General features: G+C 31.5%; 1 protein-coding gene across 1 annotated transcript; it reads right to left on the bottom strand.

Annotated features, from left to right (window-relative positions):
* Window positions 1-810: 810 nt before the first annotated feature.
* Window positions 811-5,919, bottom strand: LOC126723115 (MATH domain and coiled-coil domain-containing protein At2g05420-like). Its single transcript, XM_050426401.1, has 6 exons — window positions 5,860-5,919; window positions 2,313-2,442; window positions 2,059-2,228; window positions 1,470-1,755; window positions 1,169-1,332; window positions 811-1,041 (listed from the first exon to the last, which is right to left on the bottom strand). Exons 1-6 carry the CDS (start codon window positions 5,888-5,890, stop codon window positions 893-895), a joined length of 930 nt encoding a protein of 309 aa, XP_050282358.1. The 5' UTR covers window positions 5,891-5,919; the 3' UTR covers window positions 811-892.
* Window positions 5,920-14,513: the final 8,594 nt, after the last annotated feature.

The raw sequence follows: 14,513 nt of genomic DNA, 5'->3' as shown, positions 1-14,513 counted from the left end.
TAGTGTTTTTTTAATGCTATTTCCAGTTTACCCAAAAAAAAAAAAAGGGCATGACATTTGGTAGCCATAATAAACCAAATTGCCTATAAATTGCTTGTTAGGGCATGATATTTGGCTTACCCTTTCAATGATGATAATATGATATACATCCATATATATATATCGTGGAGTTCAATTATACATATTGTGGAGCTCTTCAAAAAATAAGAAGATAAAAAATCATCTCATTTATATATAGTCCAGGTTTTATATTTTTTGCATTATAAAAATGTATTATTGATTTTTTTTTATTGAATTATTGCATAATTTATTGATTGAATAGTAAAACACATTTGATTGGTATAAAATTTGATGTGTATGATAAATATTGAAAGAATATTTGATTTAAAAATTTAATATAAAGATACTAAGAGATTTAATTTTAACAAAATTAATACGGGGTATAACTTGAGTCAAAGCATATACCAATTATGAGTATGATAAAATATTAAATCTATATAACTTATGAAATAGTATCACATTGAAATAAAATTATATCATATAAAAGATGAACTTAACTTTTATAAATACACACTTATTGGTTATTATGTACTACTAAGATGATTTAGAGCATACATGTATACATATATAATTGCATTATATATATATGCACACACATTTATATACATACATGTGTGTATTTATGTATATAAAGTAGGTGTGTGCATGTGAGCGCATGCACAAGCTTCAAAATAAAGAAGACAAATTTAAATCTTTTTAATATTGACATCTTTACAATTACAATAATAATAATCCCATAACCTCCCCAAATGCAATTTCGGGATAAAAAGTATTTTTACAATATTTAAAGTATAGTTTTTGCTATAATTTCTTAGACAACCATTATAGGGAATCACTTAACATTAGATATAACTATGATTTCTCCTTCTACAATTAAAGCATCATTCATAAGAAGTCCCTTGGATGCATCTTCGAGATCCTTAAGAGGCATAAAGTGTGAGAAACCCCATTCATTCGAAGAGGCAGTGAACCAATGTTTTTCTGTAAGAAACACAAAAAAAAAAAAAAAAAAAAAAAAAAATTGAGACAAAACTTACATAGGAACAAAACAAGGTGAAAGAGAATGGGAGGCAAGTGTGTGTGCACACACACATATAAGCATACATACCTGTTTTCTCCACGTGATTTTCATTGTTAATTTGGTCCTTTATACGTATCTTGAATTTTGCAAAACATTTTTGCTCAGGTAGAACACAATCACAACAAAAGAGGAAGAGAGATATCACTTTCGATTCTCCATTATAAATTCCTTTGGGGTAAACCAGTAACTTCCTGCATGGATTTAATAAAAAGAGTTAAAAAAAAATAGGTTCTAAGTTTCAAAAAGGAAACTTTCCTTTTTTTTTACAACGATAAAAGTCCAACTTATAATAATACATATCAAAAATAATAATAATAAAAACCAATACCATCTCACATCGCCAACTGGAAATATTCGAGAATAATATGTCACTTTATCTAGTGATGAAAAGTTTTCAATCTTCCAAGGCATAGTATGGTTAAGGGGTTCTTTTATCATAGTAAGAAACCCCCGTTTGGCATTGCGTTCGTGAACAAAAAGCTCAGCACCAAATACGCAACAATCATTGACAAGATATCCTTGAGAAAGATCTTCGAAAGATTTAAGGGACAGAAATTTGTGAAAGCCCCATTCAGTCTTGATATCATGGAATCTTCTAATTACCCCATCAACATCTACACCAAAAAAAAAAAAAATATTAGATTAGTTTTTGAGAGAATTGAAAATTTAACATGGTATCAAAATAAAAAGTCCTGAGTTTAAATTTTCCCTGTGATCTCCTCACATTCTATTTAAATTTTCACGTGTTGAGTTCCTACTCAATAGTAACTCAAGTGTCCAATACGTGAATAAATTTATCATCTCCTAATAGTTTAAGTTTTTAAGAAAATTGGTAATTTAACAATTTATACCAAAATACAATCATAAAAGATGAATATATATATATATATATATATATAAACTATGAGAGAGCAAACTTTGAATGGTCAAGAACTTGTCTTGTATTTGATCGAACAGGAACAATTTGAAGCTGACATAAATTTCCCAGCCAAGAGTGTACTTTTCGGTGTCAACAATTGCCAAGTAAATTGAGATGTGACCACTTCCATTCATTTTCTCGTTTCCTTTTGGATAAATAGACAACCTCCTGCAAAATAAAACTAACTACATTAGAAGTAAATATTTATATTTGAATAGAAAAAACAAGATTTAGAATAATATTAGAGCCCACCATTTGTGTCCACTGGCTTCAAAAACGCCAGAGTCATACTTTTCCACCCCAGTATCACATAGTAAAGAGTATGACTGTATTTTAAGTAAGTAATGCGCTGGACGAAAATGTCTTTTTGTTCTTTTGATTGCTGCAATACATTAGAAATATTTAAATACACTGTCTAATAACAATTGGGCAATGAGATATGGGTCAAGTTTGGCAACAGTTTCAATCAAGCAGTGCTAAAGCATAATCATCATAGGTCAAAGAAATGTTTAACAAAATACATTAAGGGCAATGAAACTTGAAAAATGAATAAACAATATATTGATGAATTTAATTATGACATGTAATTGTTTTCATCCTAAAATGGAACGTATGGCTTTTCAAATATCATATTTTTCAAGATTTTATTTAATTTTTACAAATAAACAAAGTTAAATATATTGATCTTCTCAAAAAAAGAAGTTAAATATATTGATGAATTTGTTTTTTGAAAGGAATAAATTGATGAATTAAGCTCATCCAAAGGCACACTTTGTGTTTTCATTATTGTACTTAATTCATATTCTCAGCGCCACCAAGACTCATATCAAATTGTCCATAAAATTAATCACATAGAAAAGAAAGCGATTTTACTATTAATCATGAATTGTAAACAAAAGAAAAAACTAAGGAAAAAAATTATAAAAGTTTTATAATCACAAAATCAATGACTGAAGACATATTACATCCAGGGGCGGCACCAAGTGTAGTTCAGAGCAGTCACATGACCACCTTGACTTGAATATTTTTTTAATGTACCTTTAAAAAATTGGGTTTTCAATTAATATGGGTTGTTGACCACCCTAAAAATAGGGTGAGATTTAGGTCCAGTGCATGTAGTGCACTGGACTCGTTAACATGGTGACATGTGTTCAAAAGTGGACACTTGTTATAATCTCAACGGGTTCAGTGCAATTGGACACTAGACCCAAACCTCACCCCTAAAAAAAAACTTGACCACCCTAAAAAAAGCTTAAACACCTTAAATAACAATTTGAGCTCATTAAAAATAAAATTCTACCTCTCCAAAAAATTACAAGAAATATTATGTTCACAACATTTTCCCAACACTTTCGTAACAAATCCTAAGTATTAGATTGTTACCGATAGATAAAAAAATAATTTTAGTGGTATGTTCAAATTAGAACTAGTAAAAACTTACCACCTAGGCTTTGTTGTGTAAGCTTTGCAAAAATGTTGTGAAAGTAGTACTTTTCAAAAATTGTCCAAACAAACAAATTAGCCTAAAGGCCCAAATCAAACGTCTAATTGTGATTTTTTAAATTGTATTTTCAAATTGCATGTTTTAAGATTGCTATTTTTTTTATTTAAAAATGCACACTTTTCAAATAGTTAGTCTATTAATACTTGATTTAGGCTTTAACCGAATTTGTTGGATTTATGTGATATATATTTTCAAAAAGATAATAAATTTTGTTTATATTGTTAGTTGTTTAGGCAATATGTTGGTAATTAATGAGAAATTAGTAGTTTAATAATTGTTTAATTGTGTACATTGAAATAGATGTAACTAATAACATTGATAATGAAGTTATCATATCATATAATAATTTCAAAATATAAAAACTTGTAAAGAAAATTTTAAAACTTTATGTATTTGGGCATGTTTTTTTTATTATTTTTTTATGTTAATATATTCAAGTTTTATTTTTCTTAAAATTTTTATTAATTTAAGTTTTTTAATGACTACTCTGGAAAAAAAAAATTCCTAGAGCCGCCACTTATTATGTCTCTAACATTTTAAATTATTTAGTCTGTTGTCCTCTTAATCTATCCATGTTTATAAAATTTAGATGTAAAGTTTTTTGGACTTTAAAATTATACATATAATACGTTATTAAAAAGTAAATAACATTGATCAATCAAAACGAAATTTGACATGTTTGTTAATAATAAAGAAAACTTGTAATTTTTTTTTTTTTTTTTTGAGAAACAAGAAAACTTGTAATCTAATGGTGATAATTTAAAATATTAATATTAAATAGTATAGCATTAAGGAAGAGTCATACCAAATATAAATATTTATATTTATATGTCGTGTAATACATATATACAAAATATTTATTAAATCAAATTGAACCGTTTGTACAAGCATAGACATAATCTACAATGCAATACATATATAAATAATAATTATACAAGCATAGACATACTCTACAAAGAAAATGAATCGAATGAAGATCCCATTTGTTTTAGCAAAAAAAAAAAAAAAAGAGGTAAAGGAAAATTTTTCCTCATTTTTGGACATTTGAGGTGGTTGAGAATTTCGGTTGAGAAACTTGATTAAACATAAATAATTTTTTCGTGATCAAGAAATACACTATCTTTAAGGTTGATAATGCTGAAAATGTTTTACATGCCAAAAGGAGCTTAAAACGTTTTGAACCTTAGGAGAATAGAACTTCCTTTCTCATGAATCTAAAACTCCTCTTATATCTTAAGAGAACATCTTGAAATCTTAAAAATGACCAAAACACCATGAAAGCATCCAAATTGAGAAATACTTCAAAAATTTGTAAATAATCAATATATCCCTAAAAACTTGAAAATGACTGAAATATCTTATAAAACCTTTAAAATAATTAAAAACAAATACCCCATAATAACCTCCAAAATGATAGAAATGGCCTCAAAATTTCTAAGATGACCAAAATATATTGAAATGCACACAAAACCTCTATAATGACCAAAATACATTAGAAAAACTTCTAAAGTAACAAAAATACTCTCAAAACATTCCCAACATTTTCAAGACGACCAAAATACCTTAAACCCTCACCTAAAACCTTTTATAATGATCAAAATGCTCTAATAAGTTCTAAAATGGCCAAAATTCCACAAAAATATCTAATGTGATAAAAATACCCTCAAAATTTTAAAGACCAAAATATCTTAAAATTTTATACTATTATTGAAATGTCCTTAAAACCACCAACTAAAAAATATTGAAATGATGAAAATAGTAGCTCTTCAAAACATTCAAATAACCATGATATGCCTGAAAATTATGGGCAAACGCCTTCAAAAGTTTAAAATTTTCTCTAAAACAACTTTCAAATAGTTTTTTTTTCCCCTTTCTTTCTTTATTTGGAAAAAAAGTCGATAGTTTTTTTTTTTCTTCTGTAGCACGCTTATTGTGCTTATTATTTTAATTTGTAATGATTTTATTTTGATTGTGCTTGTGTTTAGGTTGATTTTTGTTCTACATTAAACATTTTAAATTGGTGTATTAATTTTTTTTTTAAATTAATGTATAAAAATCTAGGAAAAATTTGATGTCAAAACAAACGAAGAGCTATAGTTGAGATATCATTCCCCTTTTTTTTTCTCTCAAGAGCAAGATTTGAAATAATATCCATTGTTTGATGTGTTTGCACGGGGTTTAGGGAGTATGAAAATCTTGATATTCTTTTATTATGAATATTTAAATTAAATAAATAAATAAGAAACAAAAATAATAGAGTAAACTAATAATCTTGGAAAGGGAAAGAGAACATACTGAGGTCATCAATGAGCTTGGTTTCCTCCATGACTTCAGATTTTGGTGTTTACTATCTAGAAATCACTTTCTTGAAAACTACAACCTAATTTACATTATTTATAGGGTAATCAATAGGAATGTCCTCCACAACAATGCCATGGCACTTTACACACGAAACCGTACGTGTGAATGTGATTGGTTCAAAGGAAAGAATAGACAAGGAACCAAGATGCAAGGAAAAAGAAGAATTGATGCCTATTTTGATTGGGTAGAAGAGGAGAATTGGAGAACTAGGTTTCCTTTTGGGATCAACATACGTACAAAGAACCATGATAAAGACTTTAGTAAAAAGTAAACAACAACAAGAAAAAAAAAAAAAAAAAAAAAAAAAAAAAAAAAAAAAAAAAAAAACAAACAAACAAACAAACAAACAAACAAACAAACAAATGAATGAAGCCTTATTAAAGCTAAGACAACCACACCCGTGACATTTTTATGTAAAATAACAAATTTAATTTCATTTATACTATTCAAAAAATTACTCATCTTCCATATATGAGTGGATCACGATATGAAAATTGCATATTGAATAATTATTTTTATTTAAATAAATAAATAAATGTTTTTAAGCATATATTATTATAAGAGCATTCTTATTGGGTTATGCAAGATGATGAATAATCATTCATTATGCACCGCTCTTCAAATTCTTGCATATTGCTACAATATAAATGATATTATATACATGATTTCTTCTCTCTCTCTCTCTCTCTCTCTCTCTCTCTCTCTCTCTCTCTCTCTCTCTCTCTCTCTCTCTCTCTCTCTCTCTCTCTCTCTCTCTCTCTCTCTCTCTCTCTCTCCAAATTACAACCATCACTGTTGTAGGATCATTGTCATCATCGATTCTTGTGTTGGTGGGGTTGGTCATCATCATCCATTCTCGCACTCTCTCTCCTCCTTCCTCTTCCTTATTTCATAGGCTCCACCTCTTAGATTTGGATTGTTGTGGTGGTTGTCATGGCTGGGGTGGGTCATTGATGCAGGTGTTGTTGGGTTTCATTTTAGGTTGTGTAATTTTTCCTTTACACAACTCTTCTTTAATAATATTAATTTGTTGACTTATTAGTAAAAGTTGGTGGCAACTTCTCTACTTTTTTCCTTGTTTGTACCTTGTACTTCTTCCTTCTTTTTCGTGCCTATTTATTCAGGTGGAAAAAAAATTGTATACCAAATGGCCCAATGGGCCTAAACTGTGTGAGTTGTTTTTCTTTCCGCGAAACCTTACAAAGTAAAAAAATGTATGGATCCAAGATACCAGCCGCGTTAGAGCATGGACAGCAGAACGACGTCGTCGTCAGCTGATTTGATAAGCCGGCATAAACAACCCACACATCACCAGACGCGTTGGTTGACCGACGTGTTCTTTTTGACGCAAACATCAGCCGTCAGATCATCAGAAACAGACGTATTAGATTAGGCGGTAACCTCGAAGTAGACCCTGCAAATTACAATAAAATTCTCATCAGTGATCAGCCAATTACATTCGCTTTATCTTGCAAATAAATTCATTGTCTCTTTTAGTTTAGAGAATAAATGGCATATTGTTATTGACACGGTTGCTGGTAGATAAAAAAATAATTTTAGATATATTAAAATCAGAACGGGTAATAATTTATCATCAATAATTTGTTAGGAAAATATTGTAAAAATATCATAGATATATTACTTCCTTTTAGCATAGAAATTCACATCTATTGTAAGATAAAGAATATATGGCAATTTGTTACCGACAATTATTAATGAGTAAAAAAATCATTTTTGTAGTGGGTTAAAATTAGAATCGGTAACTACTTACAACTTATAATTGGTTAGGAAAGTCTTTTTGTAAATTTTTTTTTTTTCTCTCTTTTAACATACCACAACTATTGGTATTTGCACAAACACGGTAACAACATTTTGCACAATAAATCCTTAAGTTAAAGTCTATTTTTTTTGGGTTTATTAGACAACCTTTTTTTGGTTAAAAGAAAAAAAAAATGAAAGAAAGATAGAGGGGGCAACTAGTGTAACTTTCTTATCGAGGTGTAACTATAGTAATACGCTAATCATTAGCTAATACCTTACATTATAGTCGTTAATAAGTTAAATGAACAACTTATCAGTAAGATATAAAGAGTCACAACACACTCCTAGTGAAAAACTCAAAACTCATACTATGAGCCATGTTGACCTAAGTCTATACCAGGAGGGGGAACCAAATGTCGGACAAAATTTGGCCCTTGCTCTAGCCTCTCAGAAGCTCACACACATGTGGCGCCCACTCAAACCCAGCACCACAATTCCACACCAATCACAGCACAGTAACACTACCAATTTCCCTTCCCAAGCGAAAAAGCTATTTCCACACCAATAAAAAAGCGCTTTTGGCAGTGAGAGAGTGACCAATCAAAAAGAGGCAGGCAAGAGCCTCACATCTCTGGCAATAGCAATTCCCATTCCTTATGGAACAAGATTTTTTTCTTTTTTTTCTTTTTTTTCTATCTACAACATCAAAAATCTCAAAAGAGAGACACAGAGTTCATACAAATACAAAGCTCTCTCTCTCTCTCTCTCTCTCTAAAGCTCTTAAGGTACTTTCTCTCTCTAAACTTTTGATCTGTAAAGCTTAGATCTTTCGCATCTATATATTAGATTCTTATGAAATTAGGGTTTTTTTTTTTTGGGGGGCATTGAAAAAATTGGGTGTACCCTTTTGGTCAATATGAAGCTGATTGTAATTCAATTAACAAATTGATTAAAAATTATGCAAATTTATAAAGAAAAGTTTGTTTTCATGTTGCATATATAAGCATTAGTTAAAGCTGCGGTTTTGATGTTCATTCTATATAGAAAAGAAACTGCTAGTTTAAACATCAAATAGGGTTTTTTTTTTTTTTTTTAAATGTTGTGGAAACTGGGTTTTTGTTTTTTACTTTTTACTGTTTCTCCCTATAGGGCTTGTTGTTTGTATTTGATGAAGATGTTATTTTGTTTGAATTTTTTTCCTTGTAGATCGTTACAATTGCTTAAGAATTTGTACTTGTTTGTTTTCTGTGGCTGTCAATATTAGCAAAATTTGGAATTTGTTTATGAATAGGTTCATAATCGTTGAGTTGTGAAATGTTTAGCAGACTGTGTTGTTATTACACTCGAGTTTGTATGTAATAGCATGATTAGATGAGTTTAAGACTTCTTCTTAAGGTTTTTACTTGTCTCGAAAATTATTTTTCCTTTGATTGACAGGAAAAGATATGATATACAAGATAATGGAAGTGGCATTGGAAAATTTCTTCAAATTTTGAAGTATGATACACTTTGAGATCAATAATGCTAACGCTCTGTTTGTTTCAGCATTAACGTTTTCTAAAAAATGGTTCATATTCCATAAAGAATTTTTTGGAAAACTATTTCATTTTCCTATGTTTGGTAATGACCTTGAGAATGTTTTCTAGTATTTGGTATACAATTTTTTTATTTTATTTTTATTTCTTGTATAATTTAAAACATGTGTATTATGTAAACCAACTAATGTAATCAATATAAATAAAAAACCAAAAATTAATTTGGTTTTTGTACACTTATATATATAGACAGTAACGTACACATACACACGTATAAACTGTACATACATATAGAGCTAGCTCTATACTAGAAGCAAATGTTGGGGTCACCTAAGGCCCCAAGTAGAAAAAGACTCCAAAATTTTAACCAATAATATTATTTTTTTTCATTATAATAGTATTAATTAAGCTCAAATATTAGTCAATAAATAAAATAATATTTTTTATCAAATGACAAACAAGAATAAAAAAATGCTACGTCAACAATATTGTTCACAATAAATCCTAAGAGGTAGGTTGTTACAGGCTATTATTAATGGCAAAAATTAATTTCAATGATGAATTCAAATTAGAATCAGTAACAACTTAACATATAGGATTTGTTGTGAAAATATTGTGAATGTAGGACTTCTCAAATAATTTAAAAAAAAAAAAAAAAAAAGCAATATACAAAAAAATTCACAACGTTTTTCACAAGTTAAGTTGGCAAATTTTTACTAGTTTTTATCTAAGTTTATCACTAACATCACTTTTTTACTTACCACTGTCATTCTACCATATCAATAAGTGTAAAAAGTTTTGTAAAATTTTGTGTATAGACTTTGTAAAAAAAAAAAAAATCTACATAGTTCATGTTAATTAGTTGTAATTTTTGCATCTAAAACAAGACAATAAAGTTTAAGTAATAATTTTTTTTTAAAAACATATTTAAATATATACAATGCCTCAATTTCAATTTTCGCCCCAAGCCCTCAAATACATTAAGCCGCCTTTACATACACAACGCATAAAAAGCAGTGGATCTCATCCTTATTTTATATATTTTTTGCACTTTTATGTGCAAAAAGAAGTAATTTCTACTTGGAATCCATCAAACTAAAAATTTCTTAGAGAAAAACAAAAATCAAGCTTGGAATTCAAAACAAAGAATATATGATTAGATAAAAAGCAAAGAGAAGAGAGAGAAAGTGAGACGGCTTACCATGAGAGAGAGAAGGAGCCAAAAAATTATGTTTTCCGCGGCTATAGAAGAATATAATATTTATAGGAGATGCAACAAGTTAGAGAGAGAGATTGTTTTCCAAATTTTTTTTTTGGAAAACAATCTATAGAAAATAAGCCTTATTTTTATTAGGATTTTCCATTGACTAAAGATTGTTTTCCGTTGACCATTTTTTTTTTTTTTTTTTTGGGTGCTACCAAACATGAAAAATGTGGAAAACTATCTTTACAGATTGTTTTCCAACGAAACAAACAGAGCGTAAGCGATCATTATTGAGCAACTATTTTTAATTATTGTTGTAAAATGTCCAAATTCGATTTTTGAATATTATTATTATTATTATTATTATTATTATTTTGGGTTGTGTGTGTGGAAGCCTATTCCTTGTAAAAAATAGTACTAGGTGTAAAAGGGTTTGTTGGGTTTGGGCTAAGAGGAAAGAATCATATAAGAATATGGAATGTATTTCTTCAAAGTGTAGTTCGATAGTTTTTGGAATTGAAAGGTACTCTTGTGGGAGATAATGTGAGTTAACAATTTTTCTATTGTTTGAGCAAGAGAACAGTAGGTATATTGGTGTTTTAGGCTTGTGATAAGTTTGTAAGTATGGAGTATTTGTTTTGGGATATGGGTTAGTTTGTGTTTATATGGATTACAAGCCCCTCTCGTAGGTGACGGCCAATGACTGGGCCCAAATGGCTAGGGCCTTTTTGTTATACCTTCCAGGGTGTACCACTTTGCCAACAGCGGGCAAACGGTATCTTTGAGGTGGTTAACCCTCTTTCGCAAGTTTCGGGAGGCTTGGGAGCCAACTGGGGGCAGGCGTGTCTTGCCTATTTGTACTCCTCTTTGGACATCCTTAACCGGGGGACTTTATGCCAGCTAGTGGGGCCTCGGAAGCTCCTTGAGGTTAGTTCCCTTTTCTTTTTCTTTTGTATTTCATGCATTTCTCACTCTTGCAATTATTTTCATCCATATGTCATTTAGGCTTAAAGAAAACTGTTAATCATGCTCTTGCAAACCACACCTATGCTTTTAGTTTGCAAACTATCATCTTGCAAATTGCTCACATTTGTACCTTGCAAACTGTATCTGCTTTTCTTACAAACTGTAACTACTTTTCTTACAAACTGTCATCTTGCCAATTGTGCTTTCCTTTCTAGTGTTAGGCTATGCAATGTGGTCTCATTGCTTGGGGAGCAGAGATAGATTTGAAGAGCTTCCCTTCAGTTAGGGCTCATTTTAATGGGTTACCTTCTGATGAGGTTAGTTAGGAATTTAGTGCCTCTTATTATTTCCCTTACATGTTTCTTAGGGCTTTTCTTCTAATCCTATGTGTTGTCACAAGTTATATAGAGCCCATGGGCCAACCTTCGCCCTATTATGGACTCAAACTTAGAGAAGGATGCTCTTGTCGCATCCTAGATCAACCAGCCTTTTGAGGGTACTGGCTTGAGAGCACTCTACCTAACGAAGAGGGTACGCTACTAGTTGGTGGGTGAGGATGCCCCACAAATTCTGATAGATCCTCCGACATTTATGCTTGCCCCATTTTCCATGAAGGACGTTGAGTACTAGTTGTGGAGGAATGGCATTCCCTATGTCGAGCGGGTCACAGACGAGTTGGACTATAATGAGTTCAACAATACCCGACTCATGCCTTTCTCACTCCTGTGGTATATGTTCTTCCTCTTCTCATTTATTTCCATTTTTCCTTTGCATTGTTTCACATGATGATATTCAAATGGAATACTTATGTCAAGCTAGCCCTGCTGTTGGTGCTCCTATTGACCCTCCTCATCTTCCTTGGTCGATTTATGCCTACAATCCTAATGGTTTTGCTCATAAGCATATGGTAGGCCACAACATAAATGTCATGGGTTACCCTTTCCCTAAGGGTACATGAGCTGCGAGCTCTCTTCCACTTTTTGCTTTGTCTTTTCCTTTATCTCTCAATCACTTGTTCTAACACTGTCTTCTTTCTCAATTCAGCCTACTATACAGGAGCACGAGGAGCTCATCTGGCTTGCCAAGAACCTCAACCTGGAGGTGACCGAGTACTCTAGGTAGATGTATGGTCCTGGAGGTTTGGCCTACTTGGGTGATGGTGATGGTGGTAGTGGTGGTGGTGGTGGTGGTGGTGGTGATTCAGAGACTACTCCCAGTTATTAGCCAAGGATGAGGCGATTCTGATGATGCTATAGACAGACAGATAAACATAGACACAACACTTTCTTTTTACTGTTTTTACTTTTTTCTTTACTTCGGATTTGATTTGAAACATTGGGTTGTATTTTAAGAAAAATCTTTTACATTTTTGCTTGCTTTTTTTCCCTTTTTTTTAAGGACATGTACTTAATTTACAACTCATAGGGATGATTGCATTTATTTCTTATGCAATTTTACTTTTCTTGACCTTTGATGCTTGAAAATATGAGCTTGACTGTTCCTTGAATAGTCCCTTAGGTGGTAGGAATCATAGGAAAAGTCTTGGGGAAGGAGTAACGCTCCAAACAGGAAAAGGATTTGGCTCTACCTTCTTCCTTGCATACGCATACACGGGCCTGCATACGCAGGTGTTGATCGTGCATACGCAGCCTTGACCCTGTGTATGCATAACATGGGCCAGAAAATCCTAGCCACCTCATTTAAGTATTAAATAGCCGTTGGGGGCCTCTAAACCTTCACAAAATGTATTCTAAACTTAGAAAACACCTCTCAAAGCCTTCCAATAGCAAAATTATCTCCTTTAGAAGTTTCGGCATGGATCAAGAGGCTCTGCCCTAGTTTCAAAGACGCTCATGTCCCTCTTGGCCTCTTTTGCATCTGTCCCTATCACCAAAACAAAATGGATGAACCTCCTCTTCATGTTGCTGCCAACTTTTCAATTCCTACTCAGCATGTTTTCCAATTTAATGGTGTGGAAATATGACCCATTATTAAAGAGTTTAGTGCGATCATGGGTGAACCCGATGTTAGCACTCTGATGCGAACCTCAATAGACACGCTTTGAGACCTAACAAAAATATTGGAATACTTGCCCAAGAAAGCTAAAATTCAGATTTTGATAGAAAACCCTGACCCAACGTTTATAAGTGAAATGCGAACCAAAGGTATAAGTAACACCTTGACCAATTGATTATAATTAAATCACGAACCAAAGGTATAAAGTTTGAACGCCACAAGGAAGAATCCCTGATAAGTTCACAGTTCTTGAAGAACCAAAAGAAGAGCAAAGCCTCACCTTTTCTGATTTTTATTCAATAATATATTGAAAAACGTTTACAAACTTAGATGACTATTTAAGGGCTCTATAAAAAATATATTCTAAAATAACTCCTAATTGATACCTAACCATATCAGGAATAAAGTTTGACCTAAAAAGCATTAAATGCACCTAAAAACAAGAAAATAAATCACCTAAACCTAAAATAACGTTTTTTACATAAAAATACAAAAAATAATAAATTACAAAAATTAAATAGTAAATTGTGTCCTACATCACACTCTTATCCTTCCTGCCATTAGTGAGGATTTTGCTGACTTGGCTCATGACCTTTTGGGGATTTCTTTGGTTGCGGCGCAGCAATGGTATATGCTTAACAAGTTGAACATTTGCATGGTTTTTGCATACCTCTCTCGATTGGCCATTCTTATGGCTGGTAAGGTTGGTAGGGCACGCTCTTATTATCTCAATGCCTTCTATTTATGTCTTCTTGCGAGGTATTTCTTGGTGCATGAAACATATCGAGTAGATCAAAGGATGTGCTTGATGGTCAACAATCTGAATAAGGGAAGCCCTTTAGGCATGATCTTAGCTGAAACTCTTAATGGTTTGAATATTGTTCATTGGGAGGAAGCAACCTTCTTTGCAAGGAGTTCTCTCCTCCTTCAGGTATGATCCCTAATTTTTGCTTAGGTTCTCAACCTAGCAAGATTCCTCTAATTTTTACATGGTTCTTTTTGGTTTTCAATCCATCGAGGCTCCTTATGTCACCTTTCAATTGTCATTTTTTGTATTTTATCTCTCCTTTTTCCTCTCATTCTTTCTTTTTCTTCCTTTTCTCTCT

Source organism: Quercus robur, chromosome 4, assembly GCF_932294415.1.
Source record: "Quercus robur chromosome 4, dhQueRobu3.1, whole genome shotgun sequence".
Taxonomy (NCBI): Eukaryota; Viridiplantae; Streptophyta; class Magnoliopsida; order Fagales; family Fagaceae; genus Quercus; species Quercus robur.
This window is presented reverse-complemented; position numbering and strand designations above follow the sequence as displayed.

What these genes read in the sequence shown, in the direction of transcription:
- LOC126723115 (XM_050426401.1), bottom strand. Translation starts at nt 5,890, where the DNA reads ATGGAGGAAACCAAGCTCATTGATGACCTCA. An exon ending in GAAGCCAGTGGACACAAATG is followed by an intron (nt 2,229 to 2,312) that starts GTGGGCTCTAAT and finishes TTTATTTTGCAG; the next exon opens with GAGGTTGTCTATTTATCCAA. An exon ending in CAAGTTCTTGACCATTCAAA is followed by an intron (nt 1,756 to 2,058) that starts GTTTGCTCTCTC and finishes TTTTTGGTGTAG; the next exon opens with ATGTTGATGGGGTAATTAGA.